Below are 23,756 nucleotides of genomic sequence, written 5' to 3'. Positions count from 1 at the left end.
GAAGAATGTCTATGCAATAACACATGAATCTTCCAAACAAGCTGAGTGAAATAGACCAAATCAGGAGCAACTAAGCCACAGTGATAGAAATCAGAAATGACTGCCAGGGGTGGAATGGAAGATGAGGAGAGGCAAGCATCAGAAGGTAACTGGCTGAAGCCTGGTGGATAGTACATGCCTACAGTACTTCAGAGGCTGAGGTGGGGCAATTCTGGCCTACTTCAGCAACATAGCAAGAGACTGTCTCTTTAGAAAAGAAAAAAAAAAAAACAGAACAGAACTGTCTGGATAGGGACACAGATGTATTTATGATGTCAAGAGATATTCCTAACCTTTTTTTAGAAGGTACTGGTTACACAACGTCAAAATTCATTAAACTTAACATTTAAGATCTATGTGTTTTATTTTATATAAATTACACCTTAATTTTTTAAGTGAGAAAAAAAAAGCATCTTAACATGAAGAAGTGTTAAAGCAAAATCACAAAACACTAATGACTTCTTCTGTTTGATACAATCTTGTTTAATGGTAACTAGATGAATTAGGGAGAAAGTTTTCATTAATAAATACTACTGTAACCTTCCTACTTTCCTTTATTTAGAAAGAAACACAATACCTCACTTTAAAAGAAAGACTAAAATACATTACCATATTCATTTTATCATTTCATTTTCATTTTAAAATTGAGAAGTCGCTAAGAATACTTAGAAACAATTATGCTCAATATTCAGAAAAATGACATTTTAAAATTCAGAACATTTTAATGCAATATAAGTACAAAAAATATTGTTAATTTGTTTAATGTTATATGGGATTTGGGCATATTCAAGAACTACACAGAATATGCTAAATTATCCTTATAGGAGGCACAAACTCTTGAAAAGTGCAAATTGACAAGACAAAATGAAGCCTATTTCTGCGAAATTATCATTGTAAAATAGTACAATAGATCAAGGCCTGGGAAGACTGCTAAGTGGTAGAATATTTGCCTAGCATGCATGAGATGGGACCCTGGATTTAGTTCCTAGCAATGGGGAGGGGGAGAGAACAAAAAGAAACAAACAAAAAAAAAAATACACAAAACAGATCAAGTCTATAAAGATGAAGATTGAAGTGTATTTATGTGTGCATGTGCAATCGCTTATGCTGTGTGTGTGGTGGTGGGGGGTTAAAGGTGGGGGAAAAAAAAGAAAAACAAAAACAAAACTGCTCAGCCCTAGAGAATGATAAGTTCACATATTATGTCCATTTGCAATGACATACTGACATGAAAAAATGCCCATAAAAAATTAATGTCTGTGCCTGTGGGGTATGTATGTTGAGATTAAGAGTCCCTGTATGTCATCATCATTTAATAATTCATGCAAAACAAAACCCAGAAAGGTTTGGACAAAAATATCAAAAATATTATTTCTAAGTCATGAGTTCATAGATGATTTTGACTTTTATTATTATTACTCTGTCAAGTACCTAAGTGCAATTTCCAATAGAAATATGAGTCAAGTAAGCAATTTCAAATATTCTAGTAGCCAATATGTAAATAAGAGAAATTAATGTTAACAAACTTAACTGAATACACAAAAACCCCTACCATTTAAAAATATAATCAATATAAAAATAATAAAATATCGTTTTTTTGTATTAAGTCTTAGAAATCTGACGCAGAGTCCATACTTACCAAACATCTCCATTTGAGTTAACCACATTTCAACTGTGGTTGTCACATGTGGCTAGTGGCTACCAGGTACATACTATATTGAACAGTGTAAGACAAAATTTTAATAATGAGCATTATGTTTTTAATGAGAAAGAAAAGTTGTCTTTTAAATAAGTCACTTCACTGCTAACAGAACTTTTTCCAAAGTCTTGCAGCTGTGTATTACATAATTTTTTGGATTACTTCAAACCATTTCCTAGCATTCTGTGAAAAATTCTTGTTTTTAGAAATGAACAGGTTGATGGAAAAGATACAACAATACAAAAATCAATTTAAAATGTAGCACTCAAGAGAGACTTCTGGTATGTATTGGGTATACACATGAATTCAAATTCTGTTTTCCACATATTCTAACAGTGAATTTCTGACAGTTAGATTCAATGAATAGTTACTGATCCAATACCCATTCATGGGAAAAACTCTCAGAAGAGGGGAACTCCCTAAAATTGATAAAGAAAACCTATAAATAATCTCTAACTAATAACACATTCCATGGTGCAAAGTTAGATATTTTTTCCCCTAATACTGGAACAATTCAAGACTATCCCTTCTTACCACTATTAATAATATAACAGTATTCTGGAGATCCTATGTAACACAAGAAAACAGAATAGAAGGTATAAAAATTGGGAAGGAAGAAAAAAATTCCCTTTAAAAAATTCTTAAATTTGTTCTTTTTAGATATACATGACAGTAGAGTGTATTCTGACATATTTTACATACATGGAGTATAACTTACTGTAATTAGGATCCCATTCTTGTTGTACAGGATGTGGAGTTATACTGGTCGTGTATTCACATGTGTACTTAGAAAAGTTATGTCAATTTCATTCTACTGTCTTTCCTATTCCCATTCCCCCCTCCTTTCCCTTCATTCCTTTTGTCCAATTCAATAAACTTCTATTCTTCCCACCCATCCTCTTTATTTTGTGTCAGCATCCTCAGATCAGAAAGAACATTCAACCTTTGGTTTTGGGGACTGGCTTATTTCACTTAGCATGATAGTCTCCAGTTCCATTCATTTACTGGCAAATGAAATAATTTCATTCTTATTTATGGCTGAGTAATATTCAAATGTGTCTATATACTGCATTTCTTAATCTACTCATATGCTGATGGGCACCTTGGTTGGTTTTGTAGCTTAGCTACTGTAAACTGAACTGCTATAACTATTGATGTGGCTGCATCACTAAAATATGATGACTTTAAGTCCTTTAAGTATATACCAAGGAGTAGGATAACAGGGTAAATGGTAGTTCTATTTCAAGTTTTTGGAAGAATTTCCATACTACCTTCCATAGTGGTTGCATCAATTTGCTTCGCAAAATCAATGTATGAAACTTTTCCCTACATCCTTGCCAACATTTATTGTCACTTGATTTCTTGATAAGTGGCATTCTAACTGGAGTGAGATGAAATCTCAGTGTAGTTTTAATTTGCATTTCTCCAATTGCCAGTGATGTTGAACATTTTTTCATGTATCTGTTGACCATTTGCATTTCTTCTTCTGTGAAGTGCCTATTCAGTTCCTTTATCCATTTACTGATTTTGTGTGTGTGTGTGTTAAGTTTTGTAAGTTCTTCGTATATCCTAGAGATTAAAGATTTCCTCCTGTTCTGTAGGCTCTCTCTTCACATTCTTGATTTTGCTGTGAAGCAGCATTTTAGTTTGATGCCATCCCATTTATTGATTCTTGATTTTACTTCTGGAGATTTAAGAGTCTTGTTGTGGAACTCTGTTCCTGAGCAAAATGATGCAAAGTTCGGCCGACATTTTCTTCTAGTAGGTGCAGGGTCTCTGGTCTAATGCCCAGCTCCTTCATCCACTTTGAGTTTTGTGCAAGGTGAGAAAGAGGGGTTAAATTCATTCTACTATATATGGATACCAGTTTTCCCAGCACCATTTGTTGAAGAGGCTCTTTTCTCCAGTATGTTTATGGCACCTTTGTCTACTACGAGATAACTGCTATTAATGTGGGTTTGTCCCTGTGTCTTCTCTTCTATTCCATTGGTCTTCATGCCAGTTTTTGTGCCATTACTCTGCCATTTTTGTTTCTACAGCCCTGAGGTATAATAAAAGGCTGACATTATGATGCCTCCTGCTTCACTTTTCTCTGGCTATTGAGGGCCTCTTATTTTTCCATATAAATTTCAAGACTGTTTTTTCTACTTCTATGAAGCATGGCATTGTAATTTTAATAGGAATTGCATTAAATTTGTATAGCGGTTTTGGTAGTGTGACCATTCTGACAATACTGATTCTGCCTATCCAAGAACATGAGAGATCTTTCCATCTTCTATGGTCTTCTTCAATTTACTCATTCAGTGTTGGTTAGTTTTCATTGCACAGGTCATTCATCTCTTTTGTTAGATTGATTCCCTAATTTTTTTTCAAGGCTATTGTGAATGGGATGGTTTTCCTAATTTCTCTTTCAGTTGATTCATCACTGTTGTATAGAAACACAGTTGATTTTACAAGTGTTAATTTTATATCCTGCTACTTTGCTGAATTCATTTATGAGTTCTAGAAATTTTATGGTGGAGTTTTTTTTTTGGGTCTTCTAAACATAAAATCAAAGTCTTCAGCAAATAGGGATAGTTTTGAGTTCTTCTTTTCCTAATTGTATTTCTTTAATTTCTTTCTCTCACCTAATTGCTCTGGCAAAGATTTCAAGAACTATGTACAATACAAGTGGTGAAAGCAGATAGTCTTGTTCCTAAAATAACTTTCTTTTTTTTTTTTTACAGATGCCATAATGGTACATGTAGAAAACCCCAAGGAACTAATAAAGCCCCATTATAGCAATGCTATAGGAAACAAGGATAATGCACAAAGTCCACTGCTTTCCTATGTATCAGTAGCATAGAACTGGAATTTGAAATTAAAACAACACCATTTACCTGAATATCAAAAAAATAAACAAATAAACAAAAAGAAAGAAAGAAAAAGAAATACCTAAGTATATACCTAACAAATATACACAATAGGTCTATATGGTTACAAAATTCCAATCAAAGAAATTAATGATAAAATAAACATGAGGTATTTCATGTTTATGAATGAGAAAACTCAGTACTCTTTAAAATGTCAGCTGTTTCCCTAATGGACCTACAGATTCAAAAGAACCCCAACCAAATCCTAGTAAGTTACTGTGTATCACCAAACTGATTCTAAAGTTTATATGTAAAGAAAAAAGAGCTAGAATTGTAAACAATATACTGATAAATAAGAACAGTGTTGGAGGACTGATACTACATGACTTCAAGAGTTACTTAAACCAAGAGTTATTAAGACAGTGTGGTATTGTCCAGACAAAAAGATCAGTGGAACACAAGAGAAAGCCCAGAAGTAGACTCATAAACAGCAACTCATCTTTCAAAAAGGAGCAACAATAAAGCAATCGAGAAATGATAATCTTTTCAACAGTCAAAAACTTCACAACCTCATGCAAAAAAAAAATCAAATATAGATACCAATTTTATACACAAATTAATTCAATATAGAATACAGATTTAAATATGACATACAAGACTTTAAAACCTTTAGAAGGTAACATAAAAGAAAATCTAAGTGACCTGGGAGTTGGTGATGACTTTTAAAATAACACCAAAAACACAAATCCAAGAAAGAAAATATTTATAAATTGCACACACACAAAAGAAACTTCCATTCTGTGAATGACTGATGAATGAATGAAAAGACAAGCCACAGGCTGAGACAAAATGTATGCAAAACAGTTCTGATAAAGGGTATAATTTTGAAATAGAAAAATTACCCTAAAAACCAACAATAAGAAATGAACAGAATTTGAAAATGGGTTAAGGATATGGATAACTCACCAAAGAAGATAAACAGATGGCAAATAGTCATATGAAAGGATCTCAACATCATATGGTATTAGAGGATTGCAAATGAAAACCCCAGAAGATAAACTTATTAGAATAGCTAAAATCCAAAATACTGGCAACAATAAAAGCTGGTGAAAATGTAGACCAACAGTAACAGAGAACTAGCCTGTAAAGGTTACATACCTTACAATTCCAACTATATTTTATTCCAAGTAAGGCAAAACCATAGGGAATATAAAAAAAAAATCAGTGGATAGCAGGAGAAAAGAGGGATGAATAAGTAGAGCAATGTGTGTTTTTAAGTATTTAAACTATTCTCTGTATGACAGTGCAATGGTAGAAACACAACATTATACACTTATGAAAAGCAAAATCCATAAATCTGTAAAGAGTTAAATCTAATGTAAATTATCAATTTTGCTTAATAACGTTTTGATACTGGTTCATCAACAAATTTATCACACTAATACAAAATGTTAATAGTAGAGCAAACTAGAGGAGGAGAGAGGGAAATGGTCTATAAGGGAACTGTGCTTTCTGCACAAATTTTCTCTCAGCATAAACTGTTTGAAAAATAGTCTGCTAATTTTTTAAAAATCCAAGCCATCTACCTATGCTGAGCAAACAATCCTTCAAACAAAAATACTGACCAACACCAAGAATAAATAGTAAAACTACTGTGTAACACCAGCAGCAAAGAGCAGAGGGACTACATAAAAATCAAGCGCAAGTATTATGCCAGAAAACAAAAGGTCTTCAATGAGAGTTAAAAAACAAAACCAAACAAAAAATCATCTTCAGAAATAATTAGGGAGTATTATTAAAAAAAAAAAGAAAAGAAAACAGAAGAGAGTAGGGTGCTATTAAAACCCAGCACTAGCAATTATAAAAAAGACTTTATGGGGGGGGGACCTTTACCAGCAAAAATTCAAGACTGGTTAAAAAAAAGAGTCAAGATAATTTTTTTATTTATATATGACAGCAGAATGCATTACAATTCTTATTACACATATAGAGCACAATTTTTCATATCTCTGGTTGTAGACACAGTATATTTACACCAATTCATGTCTTCATACCTGTACTTTGGATAATAATGATCATCTCATTCCACCATCATTAATTACCCCATGCCCTCTTCCTTCCCCTGCAACTCCTCTGCCCTATCTAGAGTTCATTTATTCCTCCCATGTTCCTGCTCCCTATCCCACTGTGAATCAGCCTCCTTATAGGAAAGAAAACATTCGGCATTTGGTTTTTTGGGATTGGCTAACTTCACTTAGCATTATCTTCTCTAACTCCAACCATTTACCTGCAAATGCCCTGATTTTATTCTCTTTTATTGCTGAGTAATATTCCATTGTGTATATATGCCACACTTCAAAAACTACCTTTATTTTATTTTTATGTGGTGTTGAGGATCAAACCCAGTGCCTCATGTGTGCTAGGTGAGTGCTCTACCCCTTGAGCCACAACCCCAGCCCCAAGCACATTTTTTAATCCATTCATCTATTGAAGGGCATCTAGGTTGGTTCCACAGTTTAGCTATTGTGAATTGTGGTGCTATGAACACTGATGTGACTATGTCCCTGTAGTATGCCGTTTTTAAGTCCTTTGGGTATAGATGGAGGAGAGGGATAGCTTGGTCAAATGGTAGTTCCATTCCCAATTTTCCAAAAAATCTCCATACTGCTTTCCATATTGGCTACACCAATTTGCAGTCCCACCAGCAGTGTATGAGTGTACCTTTTTCCTCACATCCTCACCAACACTTATTGTTGTTTGTATGCATAATAGCTGCCATTCTGACTGGAGTGGTTTTGATTTGCATTTCTCTAATTGCTAGTGATGAACATTGTTTCATGTATTTGTTGATTGACTGTATATCATCTTCTGAAGTGTCTCTTCAGGTCCTTGGCCCATTTATTGATTGGGTTATTTGGGTTTTGTTTTTGTTTTTGTTTGTTTTGTTTTGTTTTTTTTTGGTGTTTAGCTCTTTTAGTTCTTTATATACCAATATGTGAAGGGTAAAGATTTGCTCCCAGGATGTAGGCTCTCTATTCACCTCACAGATTTGTTTCTTTTGCTGAGAAGAAACTTTTAAGTTTGAGTCCACCCCATTTATTGATTCTTGATTTTACTTCTTATGCCACAGGAGTTTTATTAAGGAAGTGACATTCCTCAAAGAAATAGAAAAAGCAATCATGAAATTCATCTGGAAAAATAAGAGACCCAGAATAGCTAAAGCAATCCTTAGCAGGAAGAGTGAAGCAGATAGCATCACTATACCAGACCTTAAACTATACTACAGAGCAACAGTAACAAAAACAGCATGGTATTAGCACTAAAACACACTGCTAGACCAATAGTACCAAATAGAGGACACAAAGACTAACCCACAAAACTACAATTATCTTATACTAGACAAAGGTGCCAAGAACATGCGTTAGAGAAAAGACAGGCTCTTCAACAAATGGTGCTAGGAAAACTGGAAAGCCATATGCAACAAAATGATATTAAACCCCTATCTCTCACCAAGCACAAATGTAAACTCAAAATGATCAAGGACTTAGGAATTAAGTAGGCCCTAATCTCCATGATGTGGGATTAAGCCCCAACTTCCTTAAAGAGTCAAGTTAAATTTTACAGTATTTATCATTGAAAAATTACCAAGCAAGAAAAAAGCAATATAATATAATCTACAATGAATACAAGAATAAATCAAGAAAAAACTGACACCATGACGAATTAGCAGATATGTGCAGTAAAATAGCTATACTTGTATTCCATATATTAAAGAAATCACAGCAAAGACTGAACTTGTTGTAGAAACATGGAATGTAAGAACCAAATCAAACTTCTACAGATAAAAAATACAATGTCTGAAATGAAAAATCACAGGAAAGCATAGCCAACTGATTTCCTATAAGAAGTAAGGCAAACTAGGAGCTAATGGACCAACATTCTTTTTAAAGTACAAAAAGAAGGGAAAAACAAAAACAAAAACCGAACACCCTGATAAAACTATAAGGAGAAGTGGATCCATTCAAAATTACAATCATGTACTACCACAAAAATAGTGTCCTAAATTAAAGTTATATTCTATGTATATATGTTAAAATATATTCCATTGCCATGTATCTAAAAAAGAACAGATAAAAAATAAAAATATATAAATAATAAAATTACAAAGAATTCAGTACCCTTCTCTTAATGACTGTTAGAGCAAACAGACAGAAAACCAGTATGTATAAAGAAGACCTGAACAACACTACTGATCAACTTGATATAATATAACATACACCATATGGGAGATGACACTAAACAATTACTTATGAGAAAATAAAATAATAATAAAAAGTATTAAATAAAAACCAACAGTCAAAGGATTATTATATTTAATAACCACACAAAACTTTTAAACCTGTTAAATAAGTGAAATATTTTCATCAAAATACAAATGACAAACTGCTATAAAATATATGTAAAATTTTATTTCTAAAACATAAGTTCCTTCAAATCACCAAAAAGGGGGGGGGGCACATGATCAACAGAAAAATGGTGTAAGGTCAAAAACCTACAATTCATGTAAGAAAAAAATACAAATAACCAACAGGCATGGATGTTTAACCTCACTAAAAAACTATAAAACAATGAAATTTGTTTCACCAGGGGGATTATCAAAAACAAGAAAAGACTTTTTTACACCTTTATTTATTTATTTATTTTTATGTGATGCTGAGGATCGAACCCAGTACCCTACACATGCCAGGCAAGCACTCTACCACTGAGCTACAGCCCCAGACCAAGAAAAGATTTTTAATAACTAGTATTGATAAAAATGTAAAATTCGTAGCAAATGGTTTGGAGACAAACAGTAAGAAATGTCCATTAATATCTTTAATCCTTGCATCCTTTAATTTTATTCCTAGAACTTATTCTACAAAGAAAGATACTTGGAAAGCATGTAGATGTGACATTACTTACAAAGAAATGTCTTGACAGGTGCAATCAAATTAAAATGAGGTCATTAGGGTTGACACTAATTCAATATGACTGGTGATCTCATAAATAAGAAGATATAGAGACAAAAAGAGAAAAATATGTAATAGAATAGGCAGAGGCCAGAGTGATAAACCTACAAGCCAAGAAACCTCAAGGATTGCCAGCAACTACCAGAAGTTAAGATAAGTATCAGAAAGATTCTCAGTTCCTCCTGAACAAACCAGCCCTGCCAAAACCTTGATTTTGGATTTCTAGTCTCCAGAATCATGAGACACTTTAGTTTCTGTTATTTCAACCAGCTATTTTATAGTACTTTTTACAGGACTTTGTAGTACTTTGTTACAGAAGCCCCAGGAAATTATTACCCAACAGTAGAGATTAATAAACTATGTACATTCACATAGTGTAATAGAGCACACAATGTAATAATAAATAGGATGCAGTCGATATATATGGGCATGGAAATATACAAAGTGAAAAAGTTAAGTTATAGAACAAAATGTATTATCCCACTTTTTCTGGTGAATTAAAGAGAACACCCCTCTCTCTCTTGAACTGTAATTGAAATTATCATTTTCCAGCACTGACCAAATTAAATATGGGCTAGACTTACTTCCTTCTGCAATCCTGACCTTGAAACCTTCAAAAATATAATTCCATTCCCATGGCCTAAATAATCAACACTCTGTAAAGAATTCAAAATCCCTAAACCTATATTTCTTAGGATGTAGCCATTTCCACTAAGAAGTTCTGTTGTCATCTGGAATTCACACAGCCCACTGAATATTGCCAATTTTTCTTTACAAAACATCCAATACCAACTAGATTCCATCTACTGTGTACTTGGAAAATTGGTAATGTGAATACACTGGTTATTCAGATACCATATCTGGACTAAGTGGTAAGAAACACTGTGAGCAACTGGTGGTTTCTGCCAGGGACACCCAGACCGCAATATAATCCTTTATTTGCCCCAGATGCTGCTATAATTCAGGTTCCTTACCCACATCAGTTATGTTAATATAACAAATAAGAAAAGTAGCTAGTACATTTTAAAACATTCGACTGTTTATATTATGAATAACAATTTCGATTTTTCCCATCTCTAAAAACTTGCTTTTCTTGAATCAAAAAACTTAGTGGTGGAACTCATGCAGGGGTACATGCCTGTAATCCCAATGACTTGGGAGGATGAGGGAGGAGGATTGTAATTTCAAGGCCAGCCTCAGCAAATCAGTAAGGATCTTAGCAACTTAGTGAGACCCTGTCTCAAAATAAAAAACAAACAGGACTGGGGATATAGTTCAGTTGTAAAGTGTCCATGGGTTAAATCCCCAGTACCCACCTCCTAAAAAACAAACCAACTAACCTCAAATCAAGAAACTTGGCAGTTCTTACAACCTAGGGAATAAAGCTCAATCCTTAAAACTGAAGTTCAAAGTCTTCTAAAATCTGGCCTCAAGTTACTCTGCAGATTTATAGTCCACTATCTCCCCAAGGAAATATCTTCAATCTTAGAACTCATTCAGTTTATTTGGTATCTCCAAACACTTCATGTACATTTTCTATTTCAAATATTTGCTTACACATTTCCCTATACCTGAACTGAGTTGTTTCCTTCTCCTGATATAAATTCTACAACACTATTTAAGGTCCTCATATTCAAATCCCTCAATGATCTGTCAAATATCACAATGCTGTATCTACCTCTCCTCTCAATATTCTAATCTCTAATAATCACTAGTTTGTAGTAAGCATCTTTTTGTGATGATAATCTTTGTCTTTTCTAGCTATACAGTAATCAAGGGAAAGATAAACCCTGAATTATTCTTTTTAATTATTGGTACTCTATGATATTGGGAAGGTGTTGCTTATCAGTTAAGTACTCAATACTTTCTGGTATTTCACTGATAAAAATAAATCATTTGGGTTTCTGACTAGCTTTATGAATTACATTCAAATCAAACTGTTCCTTTACCAATATGGAAATTTCAAAGATATTTAGGTAGCATCATACTTTTTATGGTATCAAAAGCAATTCACTGTACTCAGGAGTATTTAAGGTTTTTATTTTGAAACCACAGTTATTTAAATAAGGAACTTAATACCCATTAGTCTTAGCTTTTGCAAATCTAAGACAAAAGTTTAACTTTATAAGAAACCTGGGAAACATTAATTGTTCTAAAGTTAATGTATATTTGGTTTGTGATATTTCTAATTTCTTCATATCAGGAATTTAAGATGCTATTAAATTCTATTTCCCTTTTGCTTCAATCAGGCAGGTCTTTAATGAGTACCGCTTTATAGTTTTATAGTGACAGATGTCCACAGTAAATTTTCAGATCAAGTTAAAAAAAAAATCCCCACGGCAAAGGAACCCAAGAGGCAAGGATAAAAATTAAACCAATACTTGAAATAATTAAAATATAAATTAACCAAATAATCTTTCATTTGATCCTATTTTCTAAAGGGGGCTCTTCGAGATTTACCTCTTCAACATTTCTCTACAATTCAATGTTTCATCTTTTAAAACAGATCTCAACTTAACTACAACTCAATTCAACAGACAACTACAGAGTGAAATTGGTGTTTTCTAATTAATTTCAGTCTTTCATATTGCTACCATGATGGTGTAAACCTCTACTACTTCTGACAATGACAGATGAAATAAATAAAAATGAGATATATTTCTGATACACTGTATTTATGAATAATTAAATGTCAACCTTCTAATTACTACATAATACTAAACATAACTAGATATTTCATAATCAAAAAAGAATTACATTTTATAGCTTAACCACGTGTATTTATTACTGTGAACAAGAATGTATGAACTTTTTTGCCTCCAGAATCTTATGTCCTGCCGTTTAAACCTGAAGACAGGAAACTGCTGGCACTGAAGATGTGAAGGGGCCAGAGCCCTTTCCTTCAGGATAGGGAGCAGCACTGCATGCTGGTTCCCACTAAGAAAAGGAGGGTCAGATTCTTTATAGTAAAAAAGAACTGTATTGATAATGATGAGTTCTTACCTATGGGATCAAAGCTATAATTCCTAGACAGAATTTATAACAAAGCACCTCTCTATCTACTCTTTCAAAATTTATATTTTTCTAGTGAAAATGAGAACAAGCTATTATCACTCTTCCATAAAAATCATTTTTTAAAAAATTATGAAATATGGACATAAGTGAACCAAGCATGTGTTTCATTTGAAAATCTTAGCAGTTTTTATGCAGACTTTTAAAAATTATGCTTTAGAAGACTAAAAAATTGGGCTGGAATTGTGGTTCAGCAGTAGAGCACTCATCTAGGACAGGCAGGATCCGGGTTCGATTCTGAGTACCACATAAAAAAAATAAATAAATAAAGGCATTGAGTTGTGTCCATCTACAAAAAAAGATTCATATTCTCTCTCTCTCAAAAAAAAAAAAAAAAGACTAAAAAACTAATACGCAAAGTAGAAGTTGCTCAGCAGCCCTGTAAGTAAAACCAACTCTTTGGTATTTCAGTCAATATTTAAGAAGTTCAGATTCTAAGCACTACGGGGAATCTGTAAAGTCCTGGACAAATGTGCTTTCTATTTCTAAGAGACTTCATTTTATTTCTAGATTGACAATTTGACATTATTCATAAGATACTATTTTTACATTAAATATAACTTTTAAAAAAGATATATTTTTAAGGAAAATCTCTAATATCCAAAACAGAAAGAGAAATAGATGACCAAAAAAAGACAAAACTGGGGTGTGTGTATGTAATTCAAAGATTTAGAAACTTCCCAAAGATACTTAAGCTATTTGACTCTTAATTTATACTCTATATTAACTAACTTTAAATAAAATTGTTTGACATGATCTTCCTAAGTCAGAGCAAATGTAATACAGAATTCATATACTCTAAAATCTCTGCCAGTAACAGGGAATTTAAACTGAGCACTAACCAGCATTAATAACAACTTTCTTTCATATGCTTCTCCAAACTCCCAAAGTACTTTAGGCACTCTTAAAATATTTTACGTAGTTATTGCATTATTCTTTGAAATCCTTGACTAAGCCCATTTTACAATCTGAGATACCAAGGTTCATAATGGTTAATAAATTTGCCTATATTGTTACAGAGCTTAGAATTTACCAGAAAAGGATTTATAATCTAACCCTATTAAGACTCATCTAAATCTCTTCCTGTGCTCACAGTCTACCCTGAATTATACACATTATCATGCTCAGGTTTTTCCTGTACTAGACAAGAGAACCTTTTCATTTCTGTATATTACAAACTCCATGAATTTTAACCTTTTTTCTCCTTCCAAATTACTCAAGGTAAAATACATTCCCAGTCCTAACTTCCCATCAGTAGTTTCTTAATTCAGGCCAACAAACATTAAAATAAAGATTGCTCTTGAGTACAACTTTCCCTCTATACCTATTTTAAAACTACTATCTAAAAGATATGTGATTTAAACAAAAACAAGTAGTTAGTAGGCCACTGAGGGAGAGTTGAAGGTTTTCTTTTTCCCACTCCTCAATTTCTTACTTATTCAGCACTGCATACACTAAAGTCCACCTGACAAAAAGGCACATACTCATCATAAAATATAAATACCATACTACACAAAAGTCAACAGAACTAATTCCAAGACCTATGAATCTTGTTTATCATTTTTTTACATTGTTCTCCTAAGAAAACACTACTAGATAACGAATGGCATCAGAATTATTGACTTTATGTAAAAGTTCATAACAAATTATATAAATAAAACCTCAATTTCTACAAAACTTATTTTTAAAAACTATAGCAAAACAACAGATTTACTTATAAATCACCTCTTCTTGGGGGCGTGGTAGTGCATGCCTGTAATCCCAGCAGCTCAGGAGGCTGAGGCAGTAGAATCAGGAGTTCAAACCCAGCCTCAGCAAAAGCCAGGGTTAAGCAACTCAGTCTCTAAATAAAATACAAAATAGGGTAGGGATGTGGCTCAGGGTTGAGTGCCCCTGAGTTTAATCCAGGGTACCTCCCACCAAAAAATTAAATAAATAAATCACCTCATCCATGAAACCAATCACCAATACAGAGTATCACAAAATTAAGGCCCCTTTCCAGCTAATGAGATACAAATGCTGCTGAATATTTCTTCTTCTGGTACTTACAATGCCTGCCTTTATTGCAATCCCCATCCCTTACCCTTTATACTTAGGTAGGACTAAGTTCTACTACAAATCTTTTCAATTGCCTTTGAATTTCCATCTAAAATGCTTTGATTCAGGCCCCAGACATATTTAATGAGGACTTTTATATACACTCATCTGACCTTTTTTTCCATTCTCACAATCCTCAATCCACCTTTTAAATTGCCTCCTCTTTCCTCCACAAAGCATTCTAAAACTTGAATCTGATCTGCAATTCCCTAGTGAAATGCTTTCTCAATTTTATCTCCTTCTTATAACTATGAAGTATACCTTAATATCTTAAGAAGTCAAGAGAAATTCTGTACAAAAATAATCTGTTGTTACTTAATTTAACTTAGCTCACAAAATATAAAGATTGAAAGAAACCCCACAATTTCCAATGTTAATTTTTTCAACACAATATCCAAAGTTTCCAATGTGACATTTTTAGGATTACCCTATCAGAACAGTACACTTTAGTTCTGAAACTGATTTTACATTAAAATCTTCTGTCAAGCTTGCTAAAAACAAATTCCCAAGCTCCATTTCTGACTCAGTGACTTTGAATATCACCTAGGAATTGAAACTAGCATTTTTTAATGATCTCCAATAATTCTGATGCGTATCTATATTTGAGAACCCAAACAGAAACTCCTTACTTCACAACAAACTATTAGTAGACATAGTTACTTCCACAATGTTTTATACCTCTGATCAACCTAAGGAGTACCTATTCATCTTAAATATTCAGATAATGCCCATTCTAAAAAACTTACTCATCTCCTCTCACACCATCTCTCCTTTGATCCTCTAAACCTTTACAAAAAGTTTGCATATATTCATACACAGTCCTTCTAACCAATAAAATCACGCCATGACATAGAATCTCTATTTCACAGGTAAGAAAACTCAATCTACTACAGGAAGGTTAAGAAATATGTTTAAACTGATCCAGCATTTGAACCCACATTTATTGACTACAAAGCGATAGTGTTTTCCATAGTGACATGCAACCTCTTATAGATCACTCAGAAGTACTGACTCATTCTTCAGTTTACATCTTTGTTTCCCTTTTTAGACATAACTATGCTTCCCTGAAGACAGGTGTAAATCCTGAGTTTGACCTCAACATTTAGTTACTTGGTATGTTCTGTTGAATGAACAAGAAAAAGAAGCTCCTCAAAAGCCAGTACTATACTATTTAGGTTTCATTTATCGGATTCTTAGAACAAGCTCTGAATGTATTTCTTGCAAACACATTTGGCCTGACCTGCAAATCTGCTGCTGGATTTATAATAAGACAGTGTATTTTGGCATTGTTTCAAACTATGAAAAACTACATGGAGAGGGAAAAAAGATCATTCCAAAAAATTAAAATATCTTTCTTACATTACCCTCTATCAAAATGAGGACTTCAAATTTTAATCTTCACAACAATTTCATCCCACAAGAGCAGACAGCTATAACAGTGTGGTTTTAAATGACTGAAATTTAAAAAGTAAAATTGATTAAGAATAGATGACTTAATGAAATTAAGCACCAAATAGTGACACTCTTTTGGACAACCTACTTACGCTAACCAGTAAGCAATGCTTTTTCTCTATTAATATTCTCCCACATCTGTCATTTTTTTGAAACTAGAAATAAATACCACAGGTAAACACAAAGTAATTAGTATACTTGCATATAAACGTAATGTCCTTCCTGCCTTGTTAATGTATCTGGTATGTAACACATAGCACAACTACTTCCTTTTTGATACAGACTACATAACAAATGTAGTAATCAGCAAAACCAGTATTTTTTTCTTTTTTCCACTGGCAGATAACTAAAGAAATGGTTATTCCCTTAACACATCTTTTTCATTTGGAAATAAAAAAGAAAAACTATTATGAAACAAAATCATATAATGGGAAGTACAAAGGGACTAGGCATCAGGAGTTCTGCTGGTTCTCTAACTTCTATCTTACTAAACTCTTGTGTGACTTGGGAGTCACTGGCTCCATTTTCTCATTTGTTTTAAAAAGTCGTTAGGTGAGGAGGGATCTGATTATCTTTGAAGTTGTTTCCCAAAATTCTGATTTTGAGACACTCCTCTTGTTGCATTTTTTCTAATCAGTTAACTGTGTTCTTCAAAGTCTAAATTCTTAAATAACAAACACATCTGAAATTGAATGTAAGTATTCAGTCTCCAACTGTTTGGTACAAGACACACAGAGTAAACTTCTATGAAGTTAACAATCTGATAACTTTCCAGAAATTGTCCCAATCTTCAATTCTTGAACAAGCAGGTGTCCTCTGACATTTTTAATAATATTAATAAGTTACAAAACGGTACTGGTCTGCTGAAACTTCACTAAGTGTTCCCTAGGTTCGAGTGGCACATACTTTGCAGGTAAGAGCAAGCAAAAAAGGGAGAGAGCCTCGCAGCATTTCAACAACCCACAGTCACCTCGGTAAGATCCCGACAAGGCCTACACCACGAAGCTGAACCTCCCCACCCCCAGAAGTGCCAGCAGCCAATGTAATGAATGCTTCCGTCAACAACACACATTCCCATTCCCCTTCCCACAGAACTGCTCACTCCCAACCGGCCATCTGGGGTTGGAATCAGCCGCACTACACCAACCTAAGAATCATTCTGGGTCCCAAAGGCCGAAAACTACTAGATTGCGGTTTCCCTGCGCATGGCTGCGGGGAGAGCAACACCCCCTCCCAACAATGATTAAAAAAAAAAAAAAGAAAAGAAAAGAATCAGTGAAGAGAGTAGAAACCAGGCCTAGGCGTCATTGCTGGAGAAAGAAATCCTGTTTCTCTCTCTGCAACGGGGAACAGTAGCATTATCTGCCCTTGCACTGATCCAAGAATGTCCAGGAACCTGCACATCAATTCATCCCCTCCTAGAATCCTAAAGGGAGATTAAAAACCCAATCTGCTTCATTCCCCAATCTATGCATTCCTTAAAGCTCTGGCATTGTTAAAGGTACCCTCAGTAGGAGGTGAAGCTAGGGCTAGAACATGGGTTCGGTTAAAAAATTAAGCTGCTCATGCAAGAAGAAAATCCCTTGTGGTCTGAGAGTAAAGTTTGAACCAACAGCAAGGGCGCGGACCCGAGCCGGGCCAAGCTGGGCTCCAGGGCAGGCCTGCGGAGGTTGACACTCCCTTGTTCCTCAGCAGCTCTGGAGGCGGCGTCCGGCCGCTCCGATCCGAACCCAAGGAGCAGGACAAGGGCGCCGCCGCGGGGCTCGGGCCGGCGGAGGCCTGGTGGCCGCGGGACCTTCCCTACACTGCTCCCGCCTCCTTCCTTATTCCCACTTCCCGGTCCCCCAGCCCAGGCCCAAAAGGTAACGTCCGGGTAGCGACGGGGGTCTCGGCCACTGACCACACATTTCTTGCCGAGGAAAGTGAAGAGGGACTCATTCTCCTGCGGGGTGAGCAGCAAAGACCCCACGTTGGTGACCTTCCGCGGGGGCGGCGGCTGCTGGCCGGAGCTCATGGTTTCGCCGGCGGGGCTGGGAGTCCAGGGCCGTCTCTTGGGCGAGCTCGTTTCCCCTCTCGGTGACAGGGGCGGGCAGAGGGATTCAGATGAGCAGCATCCCGAAGCTCCCGCGGAGCAGGGAGGAGGACAAGAGAAGGGGGAAGCTGACGGCAGGCCGCCTTCGGGCCGTACTCAGAAAGGGAAGCTCCCAGCTCCCGCCCGGCTAGGCTAGGGCCGGATGGCCGTTGTCCTCGCACTCCGGCGACTGCGCTAAAATCCCAACTCCTCCTCCAACGCTCCCGCGGCGGCGGCAGCGGCGGCGGCCGCACAATCCAACATGGCAGCGGGGGCGGACGAGACCACGGGACGCAAGACGCGGGGGAGCGCGCCGGAAACGCGCGGCTGCGGCTGCGGCCTGGAGCCTGAGAGTAACCTCTCGGCTGGCTGCGGGCCTTGCTGGCCGGCCTGAAACCCCGCCCTCTTCCGGCCCGGCGCGGGCCGCGCGGGTCGCTCAGGGTCTGCGGTCCCGGGTGGGGTCCTCGACCTCCGGCTTCTCTGCTCACTGTTCGGGAACCCGAGCCCAGCCGCTACTACTTGGAGAGACGACGTGGGCTGGCTACTACGGCGTAGCAGTCTGCCTCCCTTCTGCGGGCGCACACCTTGGCGTAGTAGCGGGGAGCAGCAGGTCCCCCTCCCAAGAATAGCAGTTTCTCAGGGGGGCGGAAGAAGGGCGCTCAGGCCGCGGGTCCTGAAGGGCTGGAACCTGGAGACGAAGATTGGAAAGAGCTCCCGGTGCTGCTGGCTCCTGGTGACGGTCAGAGCCGCAGGTGCCTGGCGTCTCTCAAACTTTGTCCAAACTTCGACCTGGACAATGAAGGAACAAACAGGCCTCTCCCAGGACTGTGGAAGAGATTTTTATGGATGTCACAAAAAAACGCACTTGAGAAGAGACGTTGTCGCCCTGCCGGTATGCCGTGGCACGTGGGATAAGTGTATTTGCAACATTTAAACGCAGATTCTTGTATGGGCGCTGAACACGTTTGTTTTTCCCTACCTCCATCAGTTGGAAAATATTCCCTTCCCCCACCTTTTCCTCTATCTTAAACCCCGAACGCTTTGTTTTTTTATGAGCTAAATTAATGTGCCTATTTGGGGATGTCATCCAGAAAAATATCTTCTCTGCTTTACTCCCTAGAAGTAAATCTCAAAAAACTTTTTAAAAACTTGTATGCAGAATACAACAATTACTAATTGGGCATTATGTAAAATTGTGGGTGTGTAACCAACGTGATTCTGCAATCTGCATTTGGGGTAAAATTGGGAGTTCATAATCCACTTCAATCTAATGTATGAAATATGATATGTCAAGAGCTTTGTAATGTTGTGAACAACCAATAAAAAAAAGAAAGAATAAAAAAAAAACTTGTATGTTTCAGAGTATTAAAAGTTAACCCTCTTTGTTGGGAAAGTCAAATACTAGGCCCTTGTAAAATGAAATTTTGGAATATGGAAATAATAAAATGGGCTGTTGTGAATTATAAAACATGTATGACTTATCTCTGTATTAAGCATATTGGAGTTTATTGTATGAATTTTACACATCACTTGCTAATTACAAAGTTTTAATAAAGTTGTATTGAACTTAAGACGTCTATCCAGTGATGATTAAGCTTTCAACTTTTCAACTCTCTTCAACTTTTTCAACTATCTGATGTTAATATCTCTAACAGCTCCCATTAGAAATCTCTAATGTACTAAACAGTTATAATAAATCATTCTCAATTCACTTTGAAAACAGAAAAATTTTAAAGCTTCCCTTTATGAAATTGAGCTGGAAAAAAAATTTTCAAAGGAAAATGAAAGCATATAACCTTGTAAGTTCTCACATTATATATGGATATTTCAAAATTAAATTTGTTTAATGTGAGGTGAAAAGTGAGCAAAAAAAAGTTATTTATAAAATATAAAATTGGGTTTAGGAAGGTAGTAAAAATGTAAACCTGGGGTTGCCTCTGAATAACAGACTAGTAATAGAAACCCAAAAAATAAATCGGTTTGTCATTTATTAAAAATGCACCCCTTCCAAGTTGAAAGCACAGTGACAACAGAAAGCATTACACATTCTTGATAAATGATAGAAATTAGGACCCTCTTTTTCTTTTTTGGGGGGGGCAGGATGTGTACTGGGGATTGAACTCAGGAGCACTATACCACTGAGCCATATCCCCACCCCTATTTTTTTGTATTTTATTTAGAGATAGGGTCTCACTAAGTTGCCCAGTGCCTCACTGTTGCTGAGGCTGACTTTGAGCTTAAATCTTCCTGCCTCAGCCTCCTGAGCCCTCTTTTCAAACCTGTCAACAACTATACACCAAGAGCATAGGCTTCAGATAGGCCCAGATTGAAGTTCCTTATTCCTCTTAGAACCTTTTGGACTTGAGAAACGTTTCTTTTCTGGCTCAGTTTCTTTATCTGTAAAATGAAAATAATTTCTGTTTTATAAAGGTATAGTATAAATAGGGATAGTTATTCATACTTCAGAGTTGTAAAATAAGATGGCCATAATGTACCTGGTACATAGTGGCTACTGAAGTTATTGTTGTCTGTTATTTAACATCCTTGCCTATGGTCTGTTCAGCTTTCTCTTAGGTAAAGATCAAGAGTTGAGTGAATTACATATTTTCAACTCTGCTCTATCTAAGCCTTATTATCCAAAAACTGTCCTCAAATTTAAAACTACGTAATTCTTGAAATATATGTTGGTGAATTTGGAGCATAATCTCTCAGTAAAATTTCTAATTAGGCTATATGTTGTGAAAACTCAGCTATGTGTATATCCCCATATGTCAAAATAGCAAAGCATTTTTAATATTGTAAATCTAGAAATGGAATCCTATTATTCTGTAATCAATAAAAATTCAGGGGCTGGAAATGCAATTAAGTGCAAGAGCTTGTGCTTAGAATGTGTGAAGTCCTGGGTTCAATCCCAGCACAAGAAAAAAGAAAAACCTAGCAATTTTTTTTCCTGTTCTTTTTTAAAATTTGTTCTTTCTAGATACATAAGACAGTAGAGTATATTTTGATGTAAAATTCATACTTGCAGAGTAACTTACTAAATCTCATTCTTGTGGTTGTACATGATGTGGAGTTTTACTGTGGTGTATTCATATACAAACTTGGAAAAGTTGTGTCCAACTCATTCCCTCTCTCTTCTCTTCATTATCCATTATCAACTGAACTTATGTCCTTCCCCTTCCCACCCCTTGTGTGTTAGCATCCACATATCAGAGAACATTCGACCTTTGGGATTGGCTTATTTCACTTAGCAAGGGTACTCAATCTTTTTTTTAATTGGTTCTTTTTAATTTAACATGACAGCAAAATCTACTTTTATAAAATTAAACAAGCATGGGATATGTCTTATTAGGAATATATCTTATTAGGACCCATTCTTGTGAGTGTACACAATGGTGGGATTCACTTAGATATTTTCATATTTGTACATAGGAGAATTATGTTAGATTTATTCTACCATCTTAATTTCTATTTCTGCTCCTTCCTTTCATTCTCTTTTGACTAACCTACTGAACTTTCACTTCTTCCTTCCCCACCCCCTTTATTGTGGTTTAGTTTCCACATATCAGCAAAAACATTCAACTTTGTTTTGGGGGGATTGGTTTATTTCACTCAGCATGATAGTCTCCAGATCCATCCATTTACTGGCAAGTGTCATTCTTCTTTATGACTGAGTAATATTCCATTGTATGTATATACCTCCATTTCATTATCCATTTGTCTTTTGATGAGCATCAAGGTTGGTTCTATGACTTATCTATTGTGAATTGTGCTGCTATAAACATTAATGAGGCTGTGTCACTGTAGTATGCAGATTTTTAAATCCTTTGGCTATATGCCAAGGAGTGGAACACTGGGTCAAATGGTGGTTCCATTCTAGGAATCAATCTAACAAAAGAGGTGAAAGACCTCTGCAATGAAAACTACACAATCCTAAAGAAAGAATTTGAAGAAGACCTTAGAAGATGGAAAAACCTCTCATGTTCTTGGATAGGAAAAATCAATATTGTCAAAATGGTCATACTACCAAAAGCACTATACAGATGTAATGCAATTCCTACTAAAATTACAATGTTGTTCTTCATAGAAGTAGAAAAAGCAGTCATGAAATTTGTTTGGTAAAATTAGAGACCCCCAAATAGCCAAAGCAATCCTTAGAAAAGTGAAGCAGGAGGCATCCTAATGTCAGACTTTGATTATACTACAGGGCTGTAGTAACAAAAACAGCATGGTATTGGTACAAAAACAGGCATGAAGACCAATGGAACAGAAGAGAAGACAGAGACAAACCGACATTAATAGCAGTTATCTCATGGTGGGCAAAGGTACCATAGACATACATTGGAGAAAAGATAGCCTCTTCAACAAATGGTGCTGGGAAAACTGGAAATCTATACATATATAATAGAATGAAATTGACCCCTCTTTACCCTGTACAAAAGTCATCTCTAAATAGATCAAAGACCTCAGGAGTAGACCAAAACCCTGCACATACTAGAAGAAAATGTAGGTTTAACATATTGGCACAGGAATTGACTTTCTGAACAAGACTCCTAAAGCACAAGAAATAAATAAAAAATTAATAAATGGAATGGCATCAAACTAAAAAGCTTCACGGCAAAAGAAACAAACAAGAACATGGAGAGAGCCTATACAATGGGAGAAAATCTTTGCCATCTGCACCTCAGAGTGTTAATTTCTAGGACATACAAAAAACTCAAAAAGTCTAACACCAAAAATCCAAATAACCCAATTAATAAAAGGGCAAATGAACTAAACAGACACTTCATAGAAGAAATACAAATGGTCAACAAATATATGAAAAAATGTTCAAAATCTCTAGTAATTATTAGAGAAATTCAAATTAAACTACACTGAGATTTCATCCCACTCCAGTCAGAATCGTAATTATCAAGAATACAAGTAGCAACAAATGTTGGCAAGGATGTGGAGAAAAGTGAATGCTCATACATTGTTGGCGGATTGCAAATTGGTGCAACCCCTCTGGAGAGTAATTTTTCTGTTAGAAATGCCACCTTTCTGAACTTCTAGATCACCAAACTATTTTGAAAGTTAGAGAGATGTGGAAGAGAGCAGGGGTGGGGGTGCTATGAGATGGGAGGTGAAGGAAATAGGTGTACATTGGAAGACTCTATCCCATGCTCAGAACTATTGAATTCCAGTCATTTTACAACCTTTTATTAGCCTAGACTATTTATTGTTGGAATTGTACACTTTCTTTCAAAAAGTTTTAAGTTTTGTCCAAGTGCACTTTTCTATTTGCCCTTATTATCTTTTCTTTAGGCTTGAAGACTGAAAATTATGGCCATAATAGACTTTCTTTTTCATGCCTCAATATTTAATTTTTCCTCAAAATTTTAAGAAGAGTACTTTGCCCACAAAATCACAATTTAAGTTCTTATTTTCCACCCTTTTTGCTTTTATCTAGACCTTTTTCAACTCCT

At 35.7% G+C, this 23,756-nt stretch overlaps 1 protein-coding gene and 1 non-coding gene across 2 annotated transcripts in view; both read right to left on the bottom strand.

Moving 5' to 3' along the window:
• Positions 1-18,621, bottom strand: part of Wasl (WASP like actin nucleation promoting factor) — a 74,039-nt gene extending 55,418 nt beyond the window's left edge. Inside the window, exon 1 of the mRNA XM_005333934.5 lies at positions 18,121-18,621. Within this exon, the coding sequence (XP_005333991.1) occupies positions 18,121-18,234 (114 nt within the window). The 5' untranslated portion in view covers positions 18,235-18,621. The remainder of the gene's footprint in view (positions 1-18,120) is intronic.
• Positions 12,427-12,550, bottom strand: LOC120892098 (small nucleolar RNA SNORA57). The gene has a single exon (XR_005736758.1). It is a non-coding gene; the product is annotated as a small nucleolar RNA SNORA57 (small nucleolar RNA).
• Positions 18,622-23,756: the final 5,135 nt, after the last annotated feature.

Source organism: Ictidomys tridecemlineatus, chromosome 2, assembly GCF_052094955.1.
Source record: "Ictidomys tridecemlineatus isolate mIctTri1 chromosome 2, mIctTri1.hap1, whole genome shotgun sequence".
Lineage (NCBI taxonomy): Eukaryota > Metazoa > Chordata > Mammalia > Rodentia > Sciuridae > Ictidomys > Ictidomys tridecemlineatus.
This window is presented reverse-complemented; position numbering and strand designations above follow the sequence as displayed.